At 39.5% G+C, this 25,417-nt stretch overlaps 1 protein-coding gene across 1 annotated transcript in view; it reads right to left on the bottom strand.

The window, feature by feature from the left end:
- Nucleotides 1-19,166: 19,166 nt before the first annotated feature.
- The window catches only part of LOC132392758 (UPF0524 protein C3orf70 homolog A-like), a 36,761-nt gene continuing 30,510 nt past the window's right edge, over nucleotides 19,167-25,417 (bottom strand). The window contains exon 2 of the mRNA XM_059967077.1: nucleotides 19,167-20,625. Coding sequence (XP_059823060.1) covers nucleotides 20,033-20,625 — 593 coding nt within the window. The 3' untranslated portion in view covers nucleotides 19,167-20,032. The remainder of the gene's footprint in view (nucleotides 20,626-25,417) is intronic.

Raw genomic sequence — 25,417 nt, 5'->3', positions numbered from 1 at the left:
AAACAGATCAGAGTTGGGAGCTTAACATCCAAGGATACACATGGTACAGAAAGGACAGGCAGGTAGGCTGAGCGAGTGGGTGGCTCTGCTGGCAAAAATGAAATCAATTTCTTTGAAAGACATAACATAGGATTGGAAGAGGTAGAATCCTTGTGGATAGAGTTTAGAAACTATAAGGGTAAGAAGACTCTGATGGGAGTTATTTACAGGACGTGGGCTACAAGTTACAAAGGGAGATAGAAAGAACAGGTTGAAAGGCCAGTGTTGTGAAAATAATGGGGAATTTCAATATGAGAAAGATTGGGAAACTCCAGTTGATGATGCAACCCAAGAGAGGGAATTTATAGAATGCCTACAAGATAGCTTTTTAGAGCAGCTTGTGGTTGAGAATAGCAATTCTGAATTGGGTGTTATGTAATGACACTGAAAGGATTAGGAACCCCTTGGGAGAGAATGATCATAATATGTCAGAATTCACCCTGCAGTCTGAGAAGGAGAAGCTAAAATCAGATATATCAGTATTACAATGGAGTAAATGGAGAGGAGATGGCCGAAGTTTGGGGCATAAGCCTTTGACAAAGTTCCACGCATGAGGCTGCTTAACAAAATAAGAGCCCATGGTATTATGGGAAACATAATAGCATGAATGGAAGATTGGAATGGGCTTTCTCTCCAGTAACAGGATCAATGACCAAATTAGATAAAGCATTATTTGCAAAAACAGCAGAGGGTGAATGAAGAGAAATCTTATCATTCTGGATTTTGCTGTGTTCTGGAGTACTCTATCTTAAAAAAAAATAGGATTTCAATATATTAAAATTGTGTTGGACAAACCTGCAGGATGAGGAACTGAGAGAACTATAGATAAAAAGGTCCAGATGTAGAAATACAACTGTCCTCTACGGGGCTCACAAGAGACAGTCAATGCTGAACCTGGACCAACAAACAATCCGCTTAAGGTCTTGATGCAACACAGTGACTGTCTGTTTCCCTCAGCAGATACTGCCTGACACGTTAAGTTCCTGTGGAATTTTGTGGGTTTTTTTTCCATGATGGAGCTAGCACAAAGCAGAATGGACAAAATAGCTTCCTTTAGCATCACAAGCTTCTACAATGTTATGGTGAGCAGATTTTGTCAGCATTTGCCACAAAAGATGTTTGAACAATGTGAACAGCATTTTGCAGTTGCTTTGTATTCTCCTCTTTTTCCAATGTCCTTGTTGATAACTTGCCAATAAAACTAATCCCCAATAAAATGAAAGGTCTTCTACTGCAAGCTCAGGGAAATACAGACAAATTGGAAATCCCACAGGACACGAATCACTTTAAATCTCCAATAGCAGGTGAACAATAAAATCAGTGCTCTGTTTGCAAAATGACTGCCTGATTGCAATATGCTGGTTGGGCATGTGAGGTGAAAAATTTCCAGGTTTCCTTGCCTGTAGCTTTTTCACTGGATCCAAATCTATTTATTAAATGGATATTTGAGCTTAGTTTTAACAGCCTGAGTGTGTGAATTTTTAAAGCAAACTCATCCATCAAAGAAAGTTATTGTATCTGTGTCACTGCTTTTTCTAAGCTGTTCCTATTACAGTTCTTTCAGGAAAATTAAACAAACTTTGATATTAAGACTGAAGTAATCGGAAATTTTGGTTGCAGTGCTGATAGAGCAGACTGAATGCCCTTGTTTAACCATATAAGTACAACATAGCAGCAACGGTATTCATTTGGGTTGTGGGAATCCAAGTAGCCAATTTGAGGGTTTCCAATGACTTTTTTGTGGCGAGATTGGGAAGATTTTCCAGTGATCACTTAGCTTGTGGAGATCCAATATCCATGAGTGTTGTGTGTAGGTCAAAAGGGCCCTAGAGACTACTTGGATGGGGAAGGGAGGTTACACAGTCAATTCTGGGGTGCAGGGGTATCCGTTGTGCACCAACTGGGACCAAAGCTGAAGGGGGTGAGGTGATATTGCTGGGAGGTACTGTAGGATCAAGGTCAGGGGATTGGGGCAAACTCCAGATGGCTAAAGTGAGATCAATGGGTGGGAGCCACAATGGAATAAGAGTTGTTCAGTGTCATGTGGGACATACTTCTGCAGGAAGCCCTTATTTTCAGTGGAAAACTTAATTCCACCTTCATTTGACAAGGTACCTCATGATCGGCTGATCCAGAAGATTAAGATGCATGGGATCTAAGATAGCTTGGTCTCAGAATTGGTTTGCCCATAGAAGACAGATGTAGTGTTGGAAGGTTATTATTCTGGCTTGAGGGCCCACAACCAGTGGTGTTCCACAAAGATTGGTGATGGGGCCACTGTTGTTTGTGATATATATGTACATGACTTGGGCTGGATGAAAACGCAAATGGGTAGGTTTTTTAGGTTTCCAGATGACTCATAGTTTGGTAGAGTTACAGACAGTATGAAGGGCTGTCAAAAAATACAGCAGCATATTGGTTCAGTTCCATATGGGTAGAGGAATGGCAGATGGAGTTTATTCTTACCAAGAGTGAAGTGCTGCACTTCTTTAGATCAAATAAAGGGGGAAAGTATGCAGTTAAAGTCACGATCCTTCATAGCATTGATGCACAGTGGGATCTCGGAGTCCAATTCCATAGCTCACCGAAAGTGGCAACACAAGTAGATAGTGTAGTAAGTAAGGGATATGCCACGCTTGCTGTCATTGTTCGACACACTGAGTATGAGTAAGGAAGTTATGTTGCAGCAATATGAAACTTTGGTTAGGCTACACTTAGAGTATTGAGTACAGTTCATTACAGGAAGGGTGTTGAAGCTTTGGAAAGGCTGCAGAAAAGGTCTACCAACATGTTAGAAGGTGTGAGCTATAAGGAGAGGTTGAACCGATTTGGGTGGATTTCTCTAGAACATGTGAGGCGAAGTGGAGATCTATCAGACAGCTTATACAATTATGAGAAGCAAAGACAGGTTAGACAGGGTAGACAGGGTCCTTTTCCCAGGGAGGAAATGAAAAATATAAGGATATACATTCTAGGTGAGAGGGGCAAGAATTTTTTACAGAGACTGGTGGGGGCCTGGGATGGGCTGGCAGAGGTAGTGGTGAAAGCAGATATGATAGTGGTGTTTAAGAGGCTGTTAAATAGACACATGAGTATACAGGGAATGAAGGGATATGGGTCATGTACAGGCAGAAGAGATTGAGTTTAATCCAGCATCATGTTGGGAGCAGATATCGTGTGCTGTTGTTCTATTGCTCGGTCTTCGTAATTGAGAAGCTCGACACTGAGATGGTATACTTTAATTCAGTGGTCACCTTAATTATAACCATCTGCTGGCATAGTGGCATCAGCGCTGGACTTCGGGGTGAGAGGCCCCAAGTTCGCATCTGGCCGGCTCTCATGCACACTCTCCATCTGTGCCTGGGTTGAGTGTTGATCTAGCAACTCAAAAAGAAAACCTGGAGAGGGATGGGCTCTGCCAGATTTCAGATGCTCAAGACATGCCGTACGATGAGCAATCACCAAAAAGATCGGTACAAAAAGCTTGTCATGGCGGCATCCCGACGACTCCACCGGGAGTTAAGGGTGCACACAAACAAACACACACACACACACACACCTTAATTATATTAAATTTAAAAAAAGGATTAAAAACACCAGTAACTAGCCTAGGTAAAGAAGACTGCAGGAACAGATCAAGGAGCTACTTCTACTAAGGGTGTGAAGATGGATAGAGTTTTGCTTTCTCTTTTCGCAAGCTCTTTAACCTGACCACACAGAATACATTTAAAACAAGTTTTAAGCAAAATTTAAAGCAAACATTAAACATGATTTAAACATTTAAAGTAAGATTTAATTTGTGTTAGCTGTTCTAGAGGTGGCTGTAGAAATCGTGGACGCATTGGTAATCATTTTCCAATGTTCTATAGATTCAGGAACAGTTCCTGCTGATTGGAGGGTGGCTAATGTTGTCCCACTTTTCAAGAAAGGAGGGAGAGAGAAAACTGGGAATTATAGACTGTTTAGCCTGACGTCAGTAGTGAGAAAGATGCTGGGGTCAATTATAAAAGAGGAAATTACGACATTTGGATAGCAGTAGAAGGATCAGTCCAAGTCAGCATGGATTTATGAAGGGAAAATCATGCTTGACTAATCTTCTGGAGTATTTTGAGGATGTAACTATGAAAATGGACAAGGGAAAGCCAATGGATGTAGTGTACTTGGACTTCCAGAAAGCTCTTGATAAAGTCCCACATAGGAGATTAGTGGGCAAAATTAGGGCACGTGGTATTGGGGGCAGAGTACTGACATGAATTGAAATTTGGCTGGCTGACAGGATACAAAGAGTAGTGATTAACAGGTCCCTCTTGGAATGACAGGCTGTGACCAGTGGGGTACCGCAAGGTTTGGTGCTGGGACCGCAGCTGTTTACAATATACATTAATGATTTAGATGAAGGGATTAAAAGTAACATTAGCAAATTTGCTGATGACACAAAGCTGGGAGGCAGTGTGAAATGTCAGGAGGATGTTATGAGAATGCAGGGTGACTTGGACAGGTTGGGTGAGTGGGCAAATGTATGGCAGATGCAGTTTAATGTGATAACTGTGAGGTTATCCACTTTGGTGGCAAGAACAGGAAGGCAGATTACTATCTAAATGGAGTCAAGTTAGGAAAAGGGGAAGTACAACGAGATCTAGGTGTTCTTGTACATCAGTCAATGAAAGCAAGCATGCAGGTACAGCAGGCAGTGAAGAAAGCTAATGGCATGCTGGCCTTTATAACAAGAGGAATTGAGTATAGGTCCTTCTGCAGCTGTCCTGGGCTCTGGTGAGACCACACCTGGAGTATTGTGTGCAGTTTTGGTCTCCAAATTTGAGGAAGGATATTCTTGCTATTGAGGGAGTGCAACGTAGGTTCACAAGGTTAATTCCCAGAATGGCGGGACTGTCATATGTTGAAAGATTGGAGCAACTGGACTTGTATACACTGAAATTTAGAAGGATGAGAGGGGATCTGATTGAAACATATAAGATTATTAAGGGATTGGACACACTGCAGGCAAGAAGCATGTTCCCACTGATGGGTGAGTCCAGAACTAGAGGCCACAGTTTAAGAATAAGGGGTAGGCCATTTAGAACAGAGATGTGGAAAAACTTTTTCACCCAGAGAGTGGTGGATATGTCAAATGCTCTGCCCCAGAAGGCAGTGGAGGCCAAGTCTCTGGATGCATTCAAGAGAGAGTTAGATAGAGCTCTTATAGATAGCGGGGTCAAGGGATATTGGGAGAGGGCAGGAACGGGGTACTGATTGTGTATAATCAGCCATGATCACAGTGAATGGCGGTGCTGGCTAGAAGGGCCAAATGGCCTACTTCTGCACCTACTGTCTATTGTCTGTTTTCTGGACTTATTAATTTGGATGAAAGTGAGAGGGAATTAGAAGCTGAGTTGGGTTTAAAGGTACCACTTAACTAAAGTATATTTTGGCTAACCAATTTTGCAATCCATGCATTTAAAAGAGCAAAAATAACTAAACAATTGGGTCTCAGAATCTACAATCTTAGTCGGTAATCACTTTTTTTAATCAGAAAATTACAAACCAAACACTTTTACTATACCTGTGAGAGGCTTCTATCTGCTTCTCCTTTCAACCATTCATGTCTCCATCTGATCAAGATTGTTGCATCCTGGAATTGCTTTTTAAGTTCTGTTCTTTAATCAACAATGTAATATGTAATTTCATTCCTTGGAAACTTAATTAGGCTGGTTGCTGTGAATAAATAGATTAATGTGCCCCTGTACAGTCTGCTAAGTGATGCATCAGCTCTGCGGCAAGGTTGCAAAGTACTTCTGCTCTTGAAAGCCAGAAACAACCAGATTTCACTAAGGGTTGATTATTTTATTTTCTCTGTATTTGCTTACTCTACTTTGCTTGTTCACTTATTTCATTTAATTGTAATGCTGTAGTGCAGTTTTATTTACCAAAGGTGAACTATGTATGAGAAATGAACACTTTCAACCTGTTTTGTTAAGGATGAGCAATCAATATGTCCTGATCAATAACTGCATAAGGAACTGGCCTTTCAGCTGTCAGTTTCAGGTTGGGAGTTCTATTACATGATTGTAAATGCACCCTTTGTTGAATACGATCTTTCCAACTTTAGTGATAAAGTAGTACTAATATTATGCACCAGCACTAGCAACAAGCTCATAACTTGCTGGCGAGGCATGCTGTTTCCAGTTGTAATTCAACCATCCTATTAATGACTAGACCCAGAATAGTTGCCTGAATGAAATATTAATGATGTTTGTATACTTGGATGTTATTCATGTTTAGGCTTGGTCAGATTCCTGTTGGGAAAAGGGGAATCATTTTCAAAGAGGCGGCTTCTTAGAGTAATACACAAGGAACTCAGGAGGCCAGGCCGGATCTGTGGAGGGAAATGGAGAGTCAAGGTTTTGGTTTGAGACCCTATACCTGAGCTGGACTGATGTTCATTTCTCTGCACAGCTGCTGCTTGACCCAGTGAGTTCGTCCAGCATTTTATGTGTGGCTCCAGGTTCCAGCATCTGCACTCTCATGCATCTCAGAGTACAAGAAACAAATAAAGTTTAAGGCAGCATTATCAATCCTGTTAGTATTGAAATTCTTTAGAATAGCACTTAATAATGAAAACTCTAGTAAGTGATTTCATGATTCAAGTTTGTTTAGTGTCATTTCCTGTACACAAGTCTAAAAGAGAATGAAATAATTGTTACTCTGGATCTGACGCAGCACAAAAAAAACGCAAATGGATAAAGAACCAGAATAATAATAATAATAAAAACTATTAACATAAATAGTCAAGATAGTTTATATACATCAATTGATTGTATGTCCATGAAGTAATGATAGGCCTGTACATAAGGTGACTGACAGGGAATGATACAGTGGTTGTTGGGGGTGTGGGGGTGGGTTAGTGGGTGGGCGTGTCGATCAGCCTTACTGCTTGGGAAAAGTAACTATTTCTGAGTCTAGTGGTCCTGGCATGGATGCTGCCCAGCCTTCGTCCTGATGGGAATGAGATGAACGGTCTACGAGCAGGGTGAGTGGGATCCTTCATGATACTGCTGGCCCTTTTCTGGCACCTTTCTGTATACACGTCCTTGCTGGTGGGTAGGCTGATGCTGGTGATGCACTGGGCATTTTTGGTTACCCGCTGCAGAGCCTTCCTCTCCGCCACCGTGCAGTTCTCATACCGAGCAGCGATTCAGCTCGTTAGAGTGCTTTCTACTGCACATTTTTAGAATGATGTGAATATGGATGTGCATAGTCCAGCTCTATTTAGACTGCTTGAAAAAGTAGAGGTGTTAGTGCGCTTTCCTGACTGTGTATGATGTGTTCTTGGGACTGTGAAACATTGTGCAAGATGAGCGCTCCTAGGAGCTTCCAATTCAGTGCCACCAAAGTAAAGAGGCGTGTGAGTAGTGCAACCATCACTGTGATAAACATCTCCTTTCTCTTGCTGACATAAAGGAAGAGGTTATTTGCAAACCTGCTGACGACAATAGCAGCACCTCTGCCATAAATTTGATAAATATAGCTAATCGCAAGTTGATTTTGCTATAAATTTCATTGAATGAAAAAACTGTCAGATGTAGCAAAATTTAGTTTATAGAATCATAAGTAAAGCATATTTTGTTTTTCCCATGATATTAATTACATTTTCAAAAGGAGATTTCAGTGCACTAGCAGTAAGCTTTCACTATAGTGCACCGCAGAGATTCATATTGATTCATTGTAAATGATCTCAGAACAACCACAGGAGAGTCCAGTGTCTGCTTTCAGCAACTCTGAATTTGTTAACAATATTCTCTTCCTGAGCAACAACCACTTTTTGTAAATTTGACTCAGAAAAGCATTGTGAATTCACTGCAAGTAGTTTTTTTATACACATAGGCCACAGGTAAGGCCAGAATCTATTGTCGTAGTGGCTAGTAATGTAGCCACACTTGTGGGCCATGCTGGGTGTGTTGGTTGTTAACACAAATGACACATTTCATTGTATGTTTTGATGCATAATAAATAAACTTGAATTTTGAATCTTGAAACACACTTCGATTTCCCTTCTCTCCTGAAAGTGATACATTATAGAGAGTTAAAGTCCTGTGGTTTTATACATAAATAAAGATTTTTTTTTCCCAGTGGAAATCAGAATAGCTCTAAGATCCAACAGGAATTTACAAATAGTCATAATACTGAAAATGAAAAATCATCCAACATTAGTTGCTGTACATAGTTATCAAATTGAGTAAGCTGAGGTAAAATTATGCTGAAGCCAGCAAGTTTCACAGACTGTGCCAAGAAAGTAAAAGTGTAAAGATTTTCTATTACTCTTTTGGTTGGGACTAGCACAGCTCCTCAGAGAATAATTGTGTAGAGTTTAGGCTGGAACACTATCATCTTTGACTGAAAGCTTCTGGAGACTGTAAACTTGGAAGTTGGATGTCAGCATAGTATATGATCTCAATTAAAGATATGAAGTATTTGTCCTCATCCTAATACCATGGAAGCTATGGACAAGGGACCAAGCATGCTTGGAAACCATGATTCCTGTTTGACTAATCCACTGCAAATCCAAGCTGGAAAGTCTAATTTGTAAATGGACATTATTACTATCATCCCTTGCATGGATTTGATCAGTTTAATATTTGAGGTAGTTTAAGGTTGGAAGCAGCACAGTAGAGTAGTGCTTACCATAATGCTTTACAGTACAGGTGAGCCGGGTTCAATTCCCGCCACCACCTGTAAGAAGTTTGTACATTCTCCCTGTTATCGCATGGGTTTCCTCCGGGTGCTCCAGTTTTATCCCATACTCTGAAGATGTACCAGTTGGTAGGTTACTTGATAATTTCAAATTATCCCATGATTAGGCTCAGATTAAATTGGTTCTATTGGTCTATGTAATAGGTTCAAATTATGGAAAAAGTTTTCTAATTCACCCTCACCAAGGGGGTGGAGGTGATGCAGGAGTAATTTGGCAGATGTATTAATTGATTGGATTCAAGGAGCTTTAACGTTGCCATTGGATCATGTCATGTCATTCTCCGAGTTGGTGGATTTTCTTCACACAATGTATTAGTTCCCTTGAAGGAAGATTTTGTTGCAATGCCCTCTGAATAGTCAGATAGTTAAAGACAATGCACTATTATCCTAGTTAATATGTTCATTAGGGTCAGATGTGTGAAATTATTAAGTGCTACCATTACTGGGAGATACTGTACTTCATTGGAATGGCATCCTCTTTATTAGTATTGCCATTTGTCTTGCAAAATCTAATGATACCACTCCTCTCAAATTTTCCATTTGGGATGTCAAAACCAAGGAAACCTAAGGAAGTCCAGAGGTTTACATTCTTCATTAGCTCCATTCCTTGTATCCACAGTGGTTCCCACTTGGACACCTGCTTATGATGCAGCATCCAAAGTGGCAAAGTGGCACTGAGCCTTCCAGAAAGATATTCCTCACTGTTCATTACTGTATCCATGCCACATGGCAACACTATGCTAACACAACTGATCTGCCCTTCGTTATTATACCCCTAAGTTTAAAGTGTTGGTGTAAAGCCCAAAAGGAAAAGTAGTGACTGGGATGCCTTGCTCTCCTTCAGATAAAACATAGGATATTACAGCACAGTGCAGGCCCTTCAGCCCACAATATTTTGCATGATAAACTGTATCACTAACATTAATATTCATCAGATTTCCAACCTGATTCAGCCACCTAGAATTAATCCAAAAGTCCCAATTTTCCCATTTTCTGATTAGCTTTTCTTTTTTATTTCCTCTGTTCTGTCCTGGAACCATATGATGAATGCCCTAGCCACATCCTAAATACGATTTTTTTAGTAAAAGCCTGTGACTACATGCCTAACTCATTCGTGGTTTAATTTAACTTTATTTTTCAGATTTATGTTTACTTCCCAATAGTGTTTTTACTCAAGTTTTTAATAACCCATTTCTATTTTGTACTTTTCCTTTATGAGACAAATATTATTACATGCACATTTAGCACTTTACATATTATTTGCAAGAACCTTTAGATGGATAAAAGAATTGGAGGCTTTATTAGAAACAAGCAACATACATTTTTAATGTGTACAGCAAGCCACATTAAGTGAGAAAAACACCAGAGTGAAGATCGAAGATTCAAGCCTTCACAATCTGTTCCCGGTTGGTTCCAAAGGTTCCTTTCATTAGCAATTTAGCAGCTTTCCTTCCTATAATTCAGCACTAAAGTAAGTCTATAATGAAAAGTTTGCAATGTTGCATATGTTCTCTGAACATTGGCTGTAAACAAAACAAGTTCCCATTTTGGTACACTGTGAAACTGACCTGGACTATTAGAATGGAAGTTTACACATTGAAAAATTCAAGATTCAAATGTATTCATGAGAATTAATTTCCTCAGTGAAAACTTGAAGCATAACACTTGATGGTGAAGAGATATTTTCTCCAAAAGATCAATTATTGTGATTATTCAGTATGTAAATAGATTGGTATATTCTTGCTAAGAACCTTGGAAGGGAGTGTTTGAATAATTATTTTTGATTCAACACAATTCATGCTGGAAGGACTAAATTGGTCAAGCAGTAACCCTGGAGAGATAAACAAAAAAATATTCCAAGGCAATGTCTTATTATCAGAAGTATGAAAATTAAAAATTGGCAAGTCACAAGGTACAGAGAAAAGGGAGTGTGCAGGAGAAAGCAAGTGGGACGGGTTTAGGTAATTTGGAGGCAGGAAAGGTTAGATGATAGACTTAGTGAAGATCCAAATAGTGAAAGTGATTGGTAAAGGGATTACTGAATAATGAAAAATCAGTTTGAAAAAAATATAATTTTTTTTGACCATTTAAACTTTCATTCTTCCCCTTGTGTTCTTCCTTCCACCTTTCTCAGCAGTTTAAGACTTGTTCTAACTCTGAATGATTTCCACTTTTGATGAAAGATCTTTGACATGAACTCTCCACAAAAGGTCCCAATTTGACTGGTAATTTCCAATATTGTCCATTTTACCTCAGATTTCCAACTTTTGTAGTATTTTGCTTTTGTATGATGTACTTCAATTGACAGTGAGATGGTGTTGGGAATGAATATTTCTTCAGAGGACTGAGTGAATGCATTGAGGCTCATAAAGGAAATGTACCTTCTTGAAACATTTACAGTTAGTGGTCAAATAGATTTAGTCAACAAATGTTTAACTTGCCAGGTATACCTGGTGCATTTGAGAGTATGAGTATAATGGGGAAGAAGGAAAAATAAGAAAATTTATTGAGATATAACTTCATGTGGAAAGCAAACTAATCCTGGAGCAGGTCAGGAGATTTAGAGGAGATGACCCAAATGCAGAACAGTGGAAATGATTTAGTGGTGAGCAGTAATAAACTGCAAAGTAATGAGCCACGATGGACCACAAAGCAAGAGAGAACAGATACTTAACATGACAAGGCAACTGAAGGTTGCAAGTGGCTGAGGCTGGCTGGTTCAAATGAATGATACAAGTACTGTAGATGAGCACAGGGTGTAAGTAGGTGATGAGTTAGAAATGAGAAGCAGGTGACTCCTATTTGCTGGGTGGAGACTGAGAGGTGTCTACCTGACAGAGCAAGGGAATTCTAAGCAGTATTATAACTTCATTGCAATTTATTATTTATAACTTTTCATCAAGAGATTTCTTTTACTTTTGAGAGGAAATGACAAATACTTTATGATTTGGTAAAGAAAAAATAAAACAAAGCTGCAAAGCTGACATGAATGATAAATATCAATACGATCCTTCTCAGGAGCTGGCCTTAATTTTGAGCTCCTGGTAAATTTGCATATTTACTTAAGATAATGACATTTGGTAGTCTGACAAAGGAATGAGTTTAACACTTTCGGAAGTCTGAATCACTACATGCATATTAAAAAGAATGGTAGCCAAAAATACCTGGAATCAGGGAATTCTCGCAAAGCTTGCAAGCTGTGAAAAAATAAATTCTCCAGTGCCAAGAAAATAGCATTTGGAAATATCTAATTTGGTAATATATACACAAATGTTCTTTTCCACTTGTTGGAAATTCTTTGCTGAGAATACCCCCCCATCTTTTCTTTCTGAAAAACACATGCAAATTGGAACTTTATTTCATTTAGATGTGAAAGATTAAAAAAAAATGTATGAAGCTAGAGTCCACAAGTATTAGACAGGTTGGTCCATAAGATTAGCTGAAGGTTTTGGAAGCTGTTTCTACACAATTACTATTAAGTCCGTAAGATATAGGAACAGAATGAGGCCATTTGGCCCATTGAGTCTGCTCAGCAATTTCATCATAGCTGATCCAATTGTTCTCCCAGCCCTAATCTCCTGCTTTCTCTCCGTATCCCTTCTTGTCCTGACCAATCAAGAATCTATCAACCTCTGCCTTAAATATACATACAAACTTGACCTCCACAGCTGCCAGTGGCAAAGAATTCCACAGATACACTACTCGCTGGCTAAAGAAATTCCACTTCATCTCTGTTCTAAGGGGACACCATTCTGTGTCATCTGGTCTTAGTCTTTCCCACCATAGGAAATATCCTCTCCACATCTATTCTATCAAGGCCTTTCACCCTTTGATGGCTTTCAGTGAGGTCATTCTTCTAAATTCTAGTGAATACAGGGCCCGTCAAACACTCTTCATACAACAAGCCATTCAATTCTGGAACATTTTCGTGAGCTGCCTTTGAACCCTCCCATGTTTCAGCACATCCTTTCTGAGATAAAACTGCTCACAATACTCCAAGTCAAGTCTCACCAGTGCTTTATAAAGTCTCAACATTACATCCTTGCTTTTACATTCTAGTCCTCTTGAAATGAATGCTACCATTGCACTTGCCTTCCTCACCACAGATACAACCTGTAAATGAACCTTCAGGGAATCCCAAATCCCTTTGCACCTCAGGTTTCTTGTAATTTCTCTCCATTACAAAAAAAGTGAACCCTTTAATTTCTTCTAACAAAATGCCTACAGGTATGTATATGTATTTTCCTTATTTTGCCATTGCATGGCATATTTAGTCATGTAAATATATTATAACAGGATATAATCTCTAAGATTCCATTACAAATCTAAAATTTATAGGGATAACATTATTAATTACTGCGTAAAATTGTGTGTCATTTTGCTATGTTGCTAATAGACTGATTCTGTTTCCACATAGGTTTTGAATCCTCTAATAACATATCTTGTAAAATTCTGAGCTATTTTTAATTAAATTTATATCTAATTAATCGAATATTAGCAAACTTCTCAAAGATCTGTTGATTACATTTGTATGAATGAATATTGTTATTATCTATACCTGAACATACTGACTAGTAATGACACCAAAATTAGTATATCCACAATCAATTAGACACGTGAGAAAGTTGAGTTGTAAAGTGATACGCTAAAATTCATTAATTTTATTTTTTTTAATGTATTCACAGATACAGCACAGTAACAGGCCCTCCCAGCCCAACAAGTCCACATTGCCCAATCACGCCCATGTGACTCATTAACCTACTAACAGATATGTCTTTGGAATGTGGGAGGAAACTGGAGCACCTGGAGAAAACCCATGCAGTTACAGGGAAAACACAGAAACCCCTAACAGAGAGTGAAAGAATTGAATCATGGTCATTGCCACTGTAATAGCATTGTGGTAAATGCTTTGCTACCATGCCACTTGGGGAAGTACCTCATACATTACCTCAATGTACGTATCTAAAATTTCCAGGGAAATTTAAGCGTACAAATTGTAAAAGGCTTCTCTGGTGCAAAGATAAGTAAACATGGAAGTATCTAAATTAGGAAAGCAACGTTAATTTCCAAACTGCCACATATTTGGGCTATGATTTGAATTATGTTCTTGTTTGCCAACCAGTTTACTTTCTTTTCCCCTTTTCTCACTAAAAGCCCATCCTCTCCTCTCATTGAAGGAATTGAATTGTTTACAGAGCTATGGTTCCAGAAGAAAAGGCCACATAGAAGTCATCATTTTTTTTCATGCGTAACCCTTAATAGTCAACTTTAGCAAGCAATCCAGTTGCTAATGGAGGCAAAATCTAATCTGATGTGGTGTCTGTATGATATATCCAGAACTGTACTTCCCACAAAGACCATTAGGGAGTAATCAGTTTTGAAAAAATTGTTTTTTTTTTCCTTCCCAACTCTAAGGGAAGTGTATCTAAAGACAGCAAAGATCATACACAGTGGAGTAATTCTGTCACCCGTACACAGGTTTAAATTGCCCTTCCTATAACTATTCCAAGGATGAACAGAGGCTTCAAGTTCCTGTTACAGGTCTATTTGTCACTTTTGAACAGGTGGGACAGGACAGCACTGAAGAATCTGACTTTGCGAAATGGTTTCTTTGGCAATCTACTGATAAATGAGTGAAAGCATATTCTGCTGTAGTTTCATGAGTAAACATTGCCGACAATGAGTAGGAGGTACAGTATAGTTTATATCTAAAGTCCTCTTTGCTTCATGTACCACCAAACACAAACCTTTGTTGGGTCCCAGGAATGTGAGCATAAAGCTATTTACTGTATGTTTATTTCTTTTACTTGGGCAGTCCTTCAGATCAGAGGTAACTTGCTTTCTCTCATGTTCCATGGACTCTAGGGTGACAGAGAAGACTAATGTGAGCCCTATAGACCCTTCAATAGATGGTTCAGGAGATATCTGATAGGGAGCGCAGATGAGGAGCTTCACTCCTTCTGTGGTTGATTCTGGGATTCTGCATACTCCCAAAAAATAGCCTTGAAGTTTGCTATGCTACCCTGAACGTCCCTTCTCCACTTCAGGATTTTCAAAGGCCATGGGGATATGTCATCTCTTTCCAGCTGATGTTCTCCTCCCAAGAAAGTGATGGTTTTGGGAACTTGATTTTGGAAGGTGATTGGCGTGGCCTTCCCAAAAGAGCTGATTGAATGCAATTATAGCATTAAAATTGCAGACATTGGCTTGGTAGAGTACAGGTTCACTTCTCCTGACAGTAGATTTACAGGAATTTGCTGCAACATCTTTGGTGGTATCCCTCTGATGTTCCTGAGGTTCTAACTGTGTTTGGTCCCAGTGTCAGAAGCATACAGCAGAGCAAGGCTCACTGCCAGGTTTGTGCCTGGTTCAGGCTCCTGACTTCAAATTGTCATTTTTGTAGGCCAATATTATCCTTGCATTGTGAAGAGAATGGCAAATTTCATCATCAGTGTCTGATCACTAAAAGGCATTCCTGAAATTTAACAAGTGCTTTACATTTTCCAGAATCTGGTGAAATTTCATTGTCAGATTACAGTGATGGTAAAAGACCTTGTGTGTGTTTGTGTATGTCCAACATAATGCCCATCCTCGTGCATCCTTCATTAAATGATCTGAGAGTGGCTTGGAGCTTGGCCTCCAAGTGTGGTCTGTGTACTGCAGCTCAACTGCACAAGTTATGGTGATCATGGTGCTGAAGCAGAGGCAATGCAGTTGAACATTTTCAGCTTCAGAGTCGGGTTCACTTGTTTATCACATATTCATTACAGCCTCCAGCGAAGTGTGCCACATGCATTAACAATCAACAGAACCTAAGGGGTTTCATATGAGCCCTGCAGGTCAGTTCCACTGTGGCAAGAGATGTGTTAAAATATTGTGGGGAGAAAGACTGAAAAAAGTATTGATGCCAATCAGCACTAAGGTTGGCCCTTGTGTGGACTCATTGAGATCAAGAACTATGTTTTCCCATGCAACAGATAAAAGATGGAAGTGAATTTCTGTAGACAGCCAAGTCTTAAGAGGGCACTTCATTATACCTCCTGGTTGATAGCAGTTGATCTAACTCCCTGATAGTGACAAACATATCCTCTAAAAGTACAGAATCCAGGTTGCAATTTGAAGAGCAGATCTTTTATTCCACTGTAAGAAAGGGACATTGAGGAGGACCTGGTGAAGAATTTTTCTATGAAGAATAGCAGAGAGATGCCTTTGTAATTCCCATTTGGATCTGAAACCTTTGTTGAATTCAGTTATAGTTGAGGTCTGCTGATATACTGTATCCTCCCGTTCTCAACGATGGAACTAAGTTCATCACTGACACGTTTACAACAAATATCACATTCATGAAAAACATATTATCTATGTCAGACTTGTACTAAAAGAACCCCTGCTCGGTCTAAAATCAGTTACCCTATTTGCTTTAAAAACCTTGATTGATCTCCTCAGCAGTTCTGCTTTGGTGGAGTTTTTATAGTTCATCTCTGTTCATCACTGTTGTTTTTCATCTTGTACAATCCAAATCAAATGAATGTTTCTTTTATCCAGGATGTTCAAAATTTCACACTATTACTTGGCCTTTACATTGTATACATTTATTTCTAAATTGTGCTTTATGTTGTTCTTTTAGTTTACCCCCTCTAATTAAATCCAAAATACGACACGAAAGTGACATTATAATCTAAGGGTATTCATAAAAAGAGGTGGAGTATAATGACAGTAATTTTTGATTAAACTGAGACAATATTAAAACAGAAATCTTTCCGGTTATGACTACATTAGACATGGCCAAAGGATCAGATAGATATAGTTCATATGTAAACTAGTTGCAAACATTCTGATGTGGGAACTGTCTACCTCGTGTATATTTATTACAAGAAAAGGTGTCGGGATAACTACAGACCAGTTAATTTAATGTCAAGAGTGAGCAAAATTTAAGAATCAATAATCAGGGTCAGAATTAGCAGGCACTTGGAGAAGCATGAGTTGATTAGAGAAAGCCTTTATAGGTTTGTTAAAGACAAAATCAACTAACTTTAAGGATTTTTTTGTTGAAGTAACAGAGAGGGGAATGCAGATGAAGCAATAGATGTAGACATCCGAAAGATATTTGATAAGGTGCTACAGAATGGGGTTGAGATTGAAGCAAAGAGGGCTGCAGCACTGTGGATTGAAAACTGGCTGAATTAAAGGAGGAGGAATGAAAGGTTCTCAGGTTGGGGTTAAGTGTAAAGGATGTCCCCAAAATCTGGTTTAAATTTTTTTTTGTTATGTTTAGTCAGTTGCACCTGGGTGTTTAGGGCATAATTTTCAACTTGCAGATGGCACACTATTTAGGAGTGTAGTGAGATCTGAGGGTGATAACAGACTTCCAGGTGCAATAAACAGATTTGTGTACTGGGTGCACATGAGAGACTGCAGATGCTGGAATCTGGTCCTGATGTAAAGTCTTGACCTGAAACTTTGACAACCTCTTCGTCTCCTCAGATGCTACTTAAGCTCTTCAAGTGGATTACCGTCTGCTGGTGGAATGGGTAAGGGGTGGCAGATGAAATCTAAAGCTGAGTAATGTGCTGAAGGAATGAGAAAAGCCAATGTAAAAAGAACAAAACTAAAAGGGATACAAGATTGGAGGGAACTGAAGGTTCTATGAAAGTGGGAGGCAGGTTGTGGAAGAAGTCAAAAAAGCACACAGGGTCTTGGACCTCATAAATGGGGCAAAGGGTACAAGAGCAAGAAACTCAAAATTAATTTTATGAAACACTGATTTGGCCCCAATGGGAGTTTGGGGCACCACAGTCTACAAGAGGTGGAAAAGCTTTGGACAAGGTAATGAAAATATTAACAAATACGATTCCTGGGAAAAATGATTTCGGTTATATGGATGGACAGGATAATCTCATGTCCTCCTTTGTACCAGGGAGGGAATATAGAATTTAAAGATATTAACTTTATGGATGGAGTGAGTAGGGAGAAGCTGTTTCCATTTTTGGAAAGGATGTAGAAATGGGGAACATATGATGCAGATGATTTGCAAAAGTTACATGATAAATATAAATCTCCATTTGGGAGTGGTTAGAAATGGTAAGGGATTGCCAATAGTTTAAATGAATTGAATTGACTTTATTTCTTACATTCATCACATATCATGAGGAGTAAAAATCTTTGTTAAGTCTCCATCTAAATGGCCATGTGCAATCATAATAATTTATAATAGTTTATAATAAATAGAGCAGTCAATGTATACAGAGTACACTCAAGTCAGTGAGAGTTATCAATCTGATGGCCTGGTGGAAGAAGCCGTCCCGGAGCCTGTTGGTCCTGGCTTTTATGCTGCAGTACCACTTCCCGGATGGTAGCAGCTGGAATAGATTGTGGTTGGGGTGACTTGGGTTCTTGGTGATCCTACAGACCCTTTTTACACACCTGTCTTTGTAAATGTCCGGAATCATGGGTAGTTCACAACTACAAATGCACTGGACTGTCCACACCATTCTCTGCAGAATCCTGCGATTGAGAGAAGTACAGTTCCCATAGCAGGCAGTGATGCAGCCAGTCAGGATGCTCTCAATTGTGCCCCTGTAAAAAGTTCTTAGGATTTTGGGGCCTATACCAAACTTTCACAACCATCTGAGGTGAAAGAGGTTCTGTTGTGCCTTTTTCACCACACAGCTGGTGTGTACGGACCACGTGAGGACCTCAGTGATGTGGAAAACCGTTTACCCTCTCAACCTCAGATCCATTGTTGTCAATAGGGATTAGCCCGTCTCCATTCCTCCTGTAATCCACAACCAGCTCCATTGTTTTTGTAATGGAGGCAGTTTGAATTGTAGATTATGAACAGAATGGCAGTACTTTGGGATAAGGATGGGGGAGTGCAGCTCATGTAGTACTGATACAGACTTGAGAAACCAAATGGCCGCCTTCTTTGCTTCAGGTATTAAGGGATTGGCAGTAGCTACAATGTCTACCAATATGTTGCAATTAGGATTAATCATTGGTGTTATTGCACATGGTATACTGTACATGGCAGGCACCAACTGAACAAAAACATTATTGTGTTCTAATTCTATCCTTCAGGCAATCCACTTGAAATTTATAGAAAGATCGGAAGTTTTGTTCACTTTAGCTTGTGTCACAGTGCCAAATTTTCAGTTTGTTAATCTTAATTCCTCTTTAATTTAGTCAATTACCAGGCACTGTTCTCCTTTATCAATATGTGGTGTTCTGTGAGTCAATTACTCAGTGCTTCCCAAAGCAAGAATGCATTTGACAAAAGTCTGTTCCATTTTTCATCCCCCACAAAATTCAGTTTAATTGTGCACAATCTGCTGCCTCAATGAAAACGTGCACTCAACATGAGCCTTATTGCTAACTGAGGAAATCCTGAACCAGTAGTTTATTTTACCTATGATCTTGTGTATAATACAAAAACAGCACAGAGCAAGTCAAATAATGTAATCAAACGTATCTATCCTAATAATGTAAACATCAATAAAAATACTTGACAATCAATATTGTGTTAATGACAATGTATATTTTACAAGTACCTTAAAAATTAAAGCACTTTTTCATGCGGGGTTAATGTAACTCATTCAGCATTATATCTACAAATTATTGGATTGATGGAATCATTTGACATGTTGCACAACAAGACTTTAGACCCTAATGTCTTCACTGATCTGTGACTTAGGAAAAGGTGATTTTCTTTTTGAATGCACATTTTGTGTGATGCTCTCCGTGACTGGCATAATCCTAATATACTGTAAATTATCTGCTTGTGTCTTTACTCTTCTCTCCTCCTCCCCACTACTTCCAGCACCCCCCGCCCCTGTCAGAAGGGAAACACAGTCTGGACTTGTACAAATGGTGCTGTGTGTTCAATTGTGCTTGAGTGTGATGTTCGAATTATGACAATGCCAGAGTCAAAGAACTGGATTAAAAAGTTGTCAGCTTTGATATTGTGCTTGGCAGCTTCAAAAGTCTTGGCCCCTTTGGTCTTTCCACAGTCTAAATCACTAGGTTGACATAGCAATCATTCACCTACCATCTGCATGCATTATATTTTAATTAGTTGTCTATTTTATAATTGAGAAAGCTTTATCAGTTTCTGTCTTTAATTACTTCAAAACAATTATATGAAATACTGAGCACATCTTCAATTTATCTTGGAATTCATAAACCTTGGTTGTATCTGTTTTGTCTGGAATGAATGAAGATAGCAGGAAAGCTTCCTTGCTGCTTTAACTTAAACAGTAGTTTCAATTTTTTCAATAATTTCCATGGCGGATTGAGAAGGAGAAAGCAAAGCACAATCATCTGGATCCCACTGACTCTCTGGAGTAGAGTCATCATCTGAACTCAGTTCATCTTCATCCTCATCCTCCTCTGTGTCGTCATCACATGATTCTGGGTAGTGGAGCCCTAAAGCATTTATCCCGGAATCCTCTGAGGCAGATGGTGAGGAGCACTGGTTCATTTGTGGGACAGTCACCTTGTCTGCCACGGTTGGCCCCTTTGAACAAACGGAGGTCGTCTGACTGACGTAATCTCCAGCCTTTTGGTCCTGCACAACAGGGGCTGGTTGAGGCTGACGCTGAACATAGCACATCTTCCCATTAATCCTTTTGACCCGATAGCTGTCAACAAAGAGTTTGGAAATGGTGCAGTATCTCGGTGCGTCGGGCGTGAATGGAGGCCTGAGGAAGGAAGAAGTCTTTAGAAAACGCTCCGTCAGCGAGATGGACAGCTGGATGGTATCTGTATGGCCGCTTGTGCTGATCGGGATTGATGTGCTTGGGAGATGCTCTACCGGGGTCATAGGTTGATAAATATATCTACCTGAAAAAGGTCAAAATGAATGAAAATGGTAAGAATGCAAGGGAATTAGAAATCAATTACTTGATGATTATTGCTAATTATTTATCCTGTTCAGATTAGATAAAGTACCAAACAAACTAATGCATAACAAAACCATAAAATGTTTTATTCATGTCATTGATAATCCACTTCAAAAGCATAGTTCTTCATTTTGGGACATGTGATATTCGTTAATTTATCCTCTTTACAAATTGTGTACCATTTGGATGTGCGTGATTAAACTACCATTTAATGTTGTCCTTCCTTCATTACTACCAAAGAATTTAATTGCCTTTTGCGTTTGGATGTTGGAAACTCTGGGAAAGGAATAATTCAAACTGACTAAGTGTTAATACTTGGATCTCTGAAGCTGGATGTTGTAAGAGTTATAGCAACCAATGACTTAGAATCTGCACAGACACTGGGCAGTTTCAGACTGACATATTCTCAGCTGACATTACTGCAGGAGATGTTGAGCCACTTCTTGTCAGTGATAGACTGTATTGTGTTGAAGAAGTGAAGGGGATCTTAATTCCGCATCTGCTTTTAAGCAAAAATATTGAAACTTCTGCAAAATCGCTGCACATTTATGGTATATCAGGGTATATTGATTAACCATATGCTCAAAACAAAGGGGATTTTTTTAATACTAAAAGGATTCAGGAAAGATTTCCTCTCCTTAATTCATAGTCAGAGTCATAAAATGCTACAGCACAGAAACAAGCCCTTTGGCCCATCTAGTTCATGCTGAACTGTTCTTTTGCCTAGTCTCATCAACCTGCACCAGGAACATACACCACTCCACACCCTTCCCACCCATGTACTTATCCACATTTTTCTTAAAAAGTTGAAATTGAACCCGTATTTATCACTCCTGCTGCAGCTTGTTCGACACTCACCACCCTCTGAGTAAAAATGTTCCTCCTCATTCCCCTTAAGTAATTCACCTTTCACTCTAAACCTATGACCTTTAGTTCTAGTCTCACCCATCCAACCCACAAGTTACTTGTCAAAATATTGTTACTGATTGATCAGATCTCTGATCAATCAGTAACAATTTGGTATGGGGTTAGATGGAGAAGAAAGGTAACAAAATGTATAAGTGGCTATACCAAGACTGCAATTTTTATAAGTGCATGAGTATCATTACAACATGTGAGAGGTCACTGGTGACATTGGAAGTAAGATTTAACATGTCTAATCTTTAGAAACCGTATATTACTAATCTGAAAAAAATCATGACAGTGAGCTATCAATTTTATTTTTAAAAGATTTGTCTCATTGAATCACTTCTTTAATATATTCCTTACCGAGGTTTCAAATCCTGTCCCTTCAAACAACCAACATTACGAACGGCAGAAAAATGCATTTTGCTAAAATCTTTAAGTCACCTGGTTTATTGTTTTGGAGTTTCATAGTCATTGCTAATACAACCAAGATTCCTTCCCTGAATACATCCCAGCTGTTATAATAGTGACATGTATCCTTGGCTAAACAGTTCTTGGCAATGTAAAGCATTGGTACTGACTGAACATTGTGGAAATGTGCCCAAAATGACCCCATACCATGCGTTGATCTGCATTCAATTGCCAGAAAAGATATGTACCGACTGACCTTGCGGGAAGCACAGTGTGGATTGAACTGAATGAAACTAGAGGTAAAAAGGTTAAGTGACAAACACGAGGAAATCTGCAGATGCTGGAAATTCAAGCAACACACACAAAATGCTGGTAGAACGCAGCAGGCAAGGCTGCATCTATAGGGAGAAGCGCTGTCGACATTTCGGGCCGAGACCCTTCGTCAGGACTAACTGAAAGGAAAGATAGTAAGAGGAGGATGGGAAAGTGCAAAATAATAGGAGAAGACCGGAGGGGGTGGGGTGAAGCTGAGAGCCAGACAGGTGATTGGCAAAAGGGATACAGAGCTGGAGAAGGGAAAGGATCATGGGACGGGAGGCCTAGGGAGAAAGAGGGGGTGGGGAGCACCAGAGGGAAATGGAGAACAGGCAGAGTGATGGGCAGAGAGAGAAAAAAAACTAAATATATCAGGGATGTGGTAAGAAGGGGAGGGGCATTAATGGAAGTTAGAGAAGTCAATGTTCATGCCATCAGGTTGGAGACTACCCAGCCGGTATATAAGGTGCTGTTCCTCCAACCTGAGTGTGGCTTCATCTTGACAGTAGAGGAGGCCATGGATAGACATATCAGAATGGGAATGGGACGTGGAATTAAAATGTGTGGCCACTGGGAGATCCTGCTTTCTCTGGTGGACCGAGCGTAGGTGTTCAGCGAAACGGTCTCCCAGTCTGCGTCGGGTCTCACTAATATATAAAAGGCCACACCGGGAGCACCGGATGTAGTATACCACACCAGCCAACTCACAGGTGAAGTTTTGTCTCACCTGGAAGGACTGTCTGGGGCCCTGAATGGTGGTGAGGGAGGAAGTGTAAGGGTAGGTGTAGCACTTGTTCCACTTGCAAGGATAAGTGCCAGGAGGGAGATCGGTGGGAAGGGATGGGGGGGGGGGGAAACGAGTGGACAAGGGAGTCGCGTAGAGAGCAATCCCTGTGGAAAGCAGAAAGAGTGGGGGAGGGAAAGATGTGCTTGGTAGTGGGATCCCGTTGGAAATTACAAAGATGGGTTGCATTTAGTTTTGAGTATAAAAGAGCATTAAATGTTCCAATTGTTTAAAATTAATAAATGATTTGACAGTATAGATAGAAACAAAGATTTGCTAAGGTGTAAAATGAAAGCCTGACTTGAAGTTAGGCAACTACAGCCAGTCTGAATTTAGACATAGCTAACCCAAACCCAAACAAAACACAGCCAAATCAAATCCAACCCAATAACAGTTAATCTGGATCTGACATTCCCACCACCAACTCAAATCAACTCAATCAAAGAAAGGTCAAAACCTAATCTCAGCTCATGGCACACAGGTCTTTTTGATACACAACCTCAGCTAATACATATTGTCATTTCCTTTTAGCTTGGGTCAGGAAGCTAAGCTCTAGGTAGAAATGCTTCCTTCTGGTGGTGGTGTTCAAAGCAAGATGGTATAAACTAGAGCTAACCAATCAATGTAATAAAGAGAAGCATAACTTTGCAAGAAGATTAATGAAAATATCTCTCTGCTTCAAATTTTGTTCAGATGGATAGATGTGAAGGAACATTTCCTGAGGCGATGGATGGCTGACTCCTTTTCTTATAGAGGTAGATACTGTAGGTTATGGAAGGGGGCATCAATAATGCAATTCAATAATGCCGAATTCTGGTTCAACTGAGACATTTGATTTCAATATGGTGATGAACTGAATTTTGTACTACCCTTGATATTGAGGAATATTCAATAAAGAAAGGACTTCCAATAGTTGGACACATACTTTGGATAAAACACGATGGCTGTGGTTGTCGGGGGCAAATCATCTCAGTTGCAGGGTATTGCTTCATTATTTTCCTCATGAAGTGAGACAATTGGCTGATGAATGGAAAATTTTCAACAATATAACGCTCCAGATAATGAAGAAGTCTGAAAAATCTGTCCTTATGCAGTGGCATCTAGACTGACTCCAATAATTGGCAAGTATTTATTGAATGTAACTTGATTAAAATCTAAAAATCTACTCTTGGCATTTGAGAAAATTACATGAATAAATCCTCCTCAGCAATATCCCGAGTCCAGTGACTAACTGGATGATTTACAACAGAATAATAGCTTTTGGAACAGGTTAGGGACTAGTACATTAACACCAAATAAACACAACTCAAATGGAGTATCCTCCATTGACAAAGGCAGTTCAGCTCTGTCCACTTTTATAGCACCTATATACTAGTACAAACATCCTGTGTTAAAACCTGGATTTATTTTTTGAAAAATCTCTTTTATTATCTATTAATATACAGTCTATTGCTTATTTATTTACTACATTGACAAAGGTTCAGGAAGATGCACAGACACTTTTTCAAAGTATTTCAAGATGATCAATAACTGTTAGCTTGGCCATCTATAGTCGATGAGAAACAGAAAACACAAGCATCATCTACAAACAGGAACGGTTTAGAGTCAGGTCAGAAATTTCTTTGCAGGAACAATACTGATTGTTCAGGATCAGAGAGAGACAGATCAAGAAGGACATTGAAAACACAGCAGAAAGGCAAGGCTGTGTGTAGGGATGAGGTCAGAAGAAAGTGAAGGGACACAAAGGTCAGGAAGTGTATAGCAAACCGAGACAGCTGACATTTGCAATCTGTGATATCAAAAAGGAATGAAAAATAGAAGCCTTTATAACTCCAAATGCAAAATAGAATTGCAGTGGGTGAGATCTTTGAGATGGACTGAGTTGGTGTTGCTGCAAGGAGAGGTCAAGAGCATCAGTGCATTGGCATAAAGAGGGGTATCTCAGGAGGAGATGAGAACAGTGTCTAGAGAAACATTAACTGTTTGATTATATCAGTGATCCTGGGGGGTCCAAATTGCTTGGGATAGAATTTGAATTTGAATTTATGAAGGATGAGTTGGGACCAGAGACTCTTGCTAAGGGTAGCTGGTATAAAATATTAGCCCTGTTTCTCTTTCCACAAATGCTGCTGAGTGTTTCCGGCATTTTTCATTTTTTTTCAGATTTTCATATACTCTCTGCTCCTTTCAGAATGCGTTCACATCCCAAAAAAAACAATGTACATTTTCTCAATAAGCACTGTTTCTGAGATACCCTAAGATCAATCTTTCTTTTTGAGACCTTTGCAAATGACAGGGATGTCTCTCACCAATATCA

This window comes from Hypanus sabinus, chromosome 4 (genome assembly GCF_030144855.1).
Source record: "Hypanus sabinus isolate sHypSab1 chromosome 4, sHypSab1.hap1, whole genome shotgun sequence".
NCBI classification, from domain to species: domain Eukaryota; kingdom Metazoa; phylum Chordata; class Chondrichthyes; order Myliobatiformes; family Dasyatidae; genus Hypanus; species Hypanus sabinus.
Note: the sequence above shows the minus strand (reverse complement) of the source record. Positions and strands in the feature narration are given on the sequence as shown.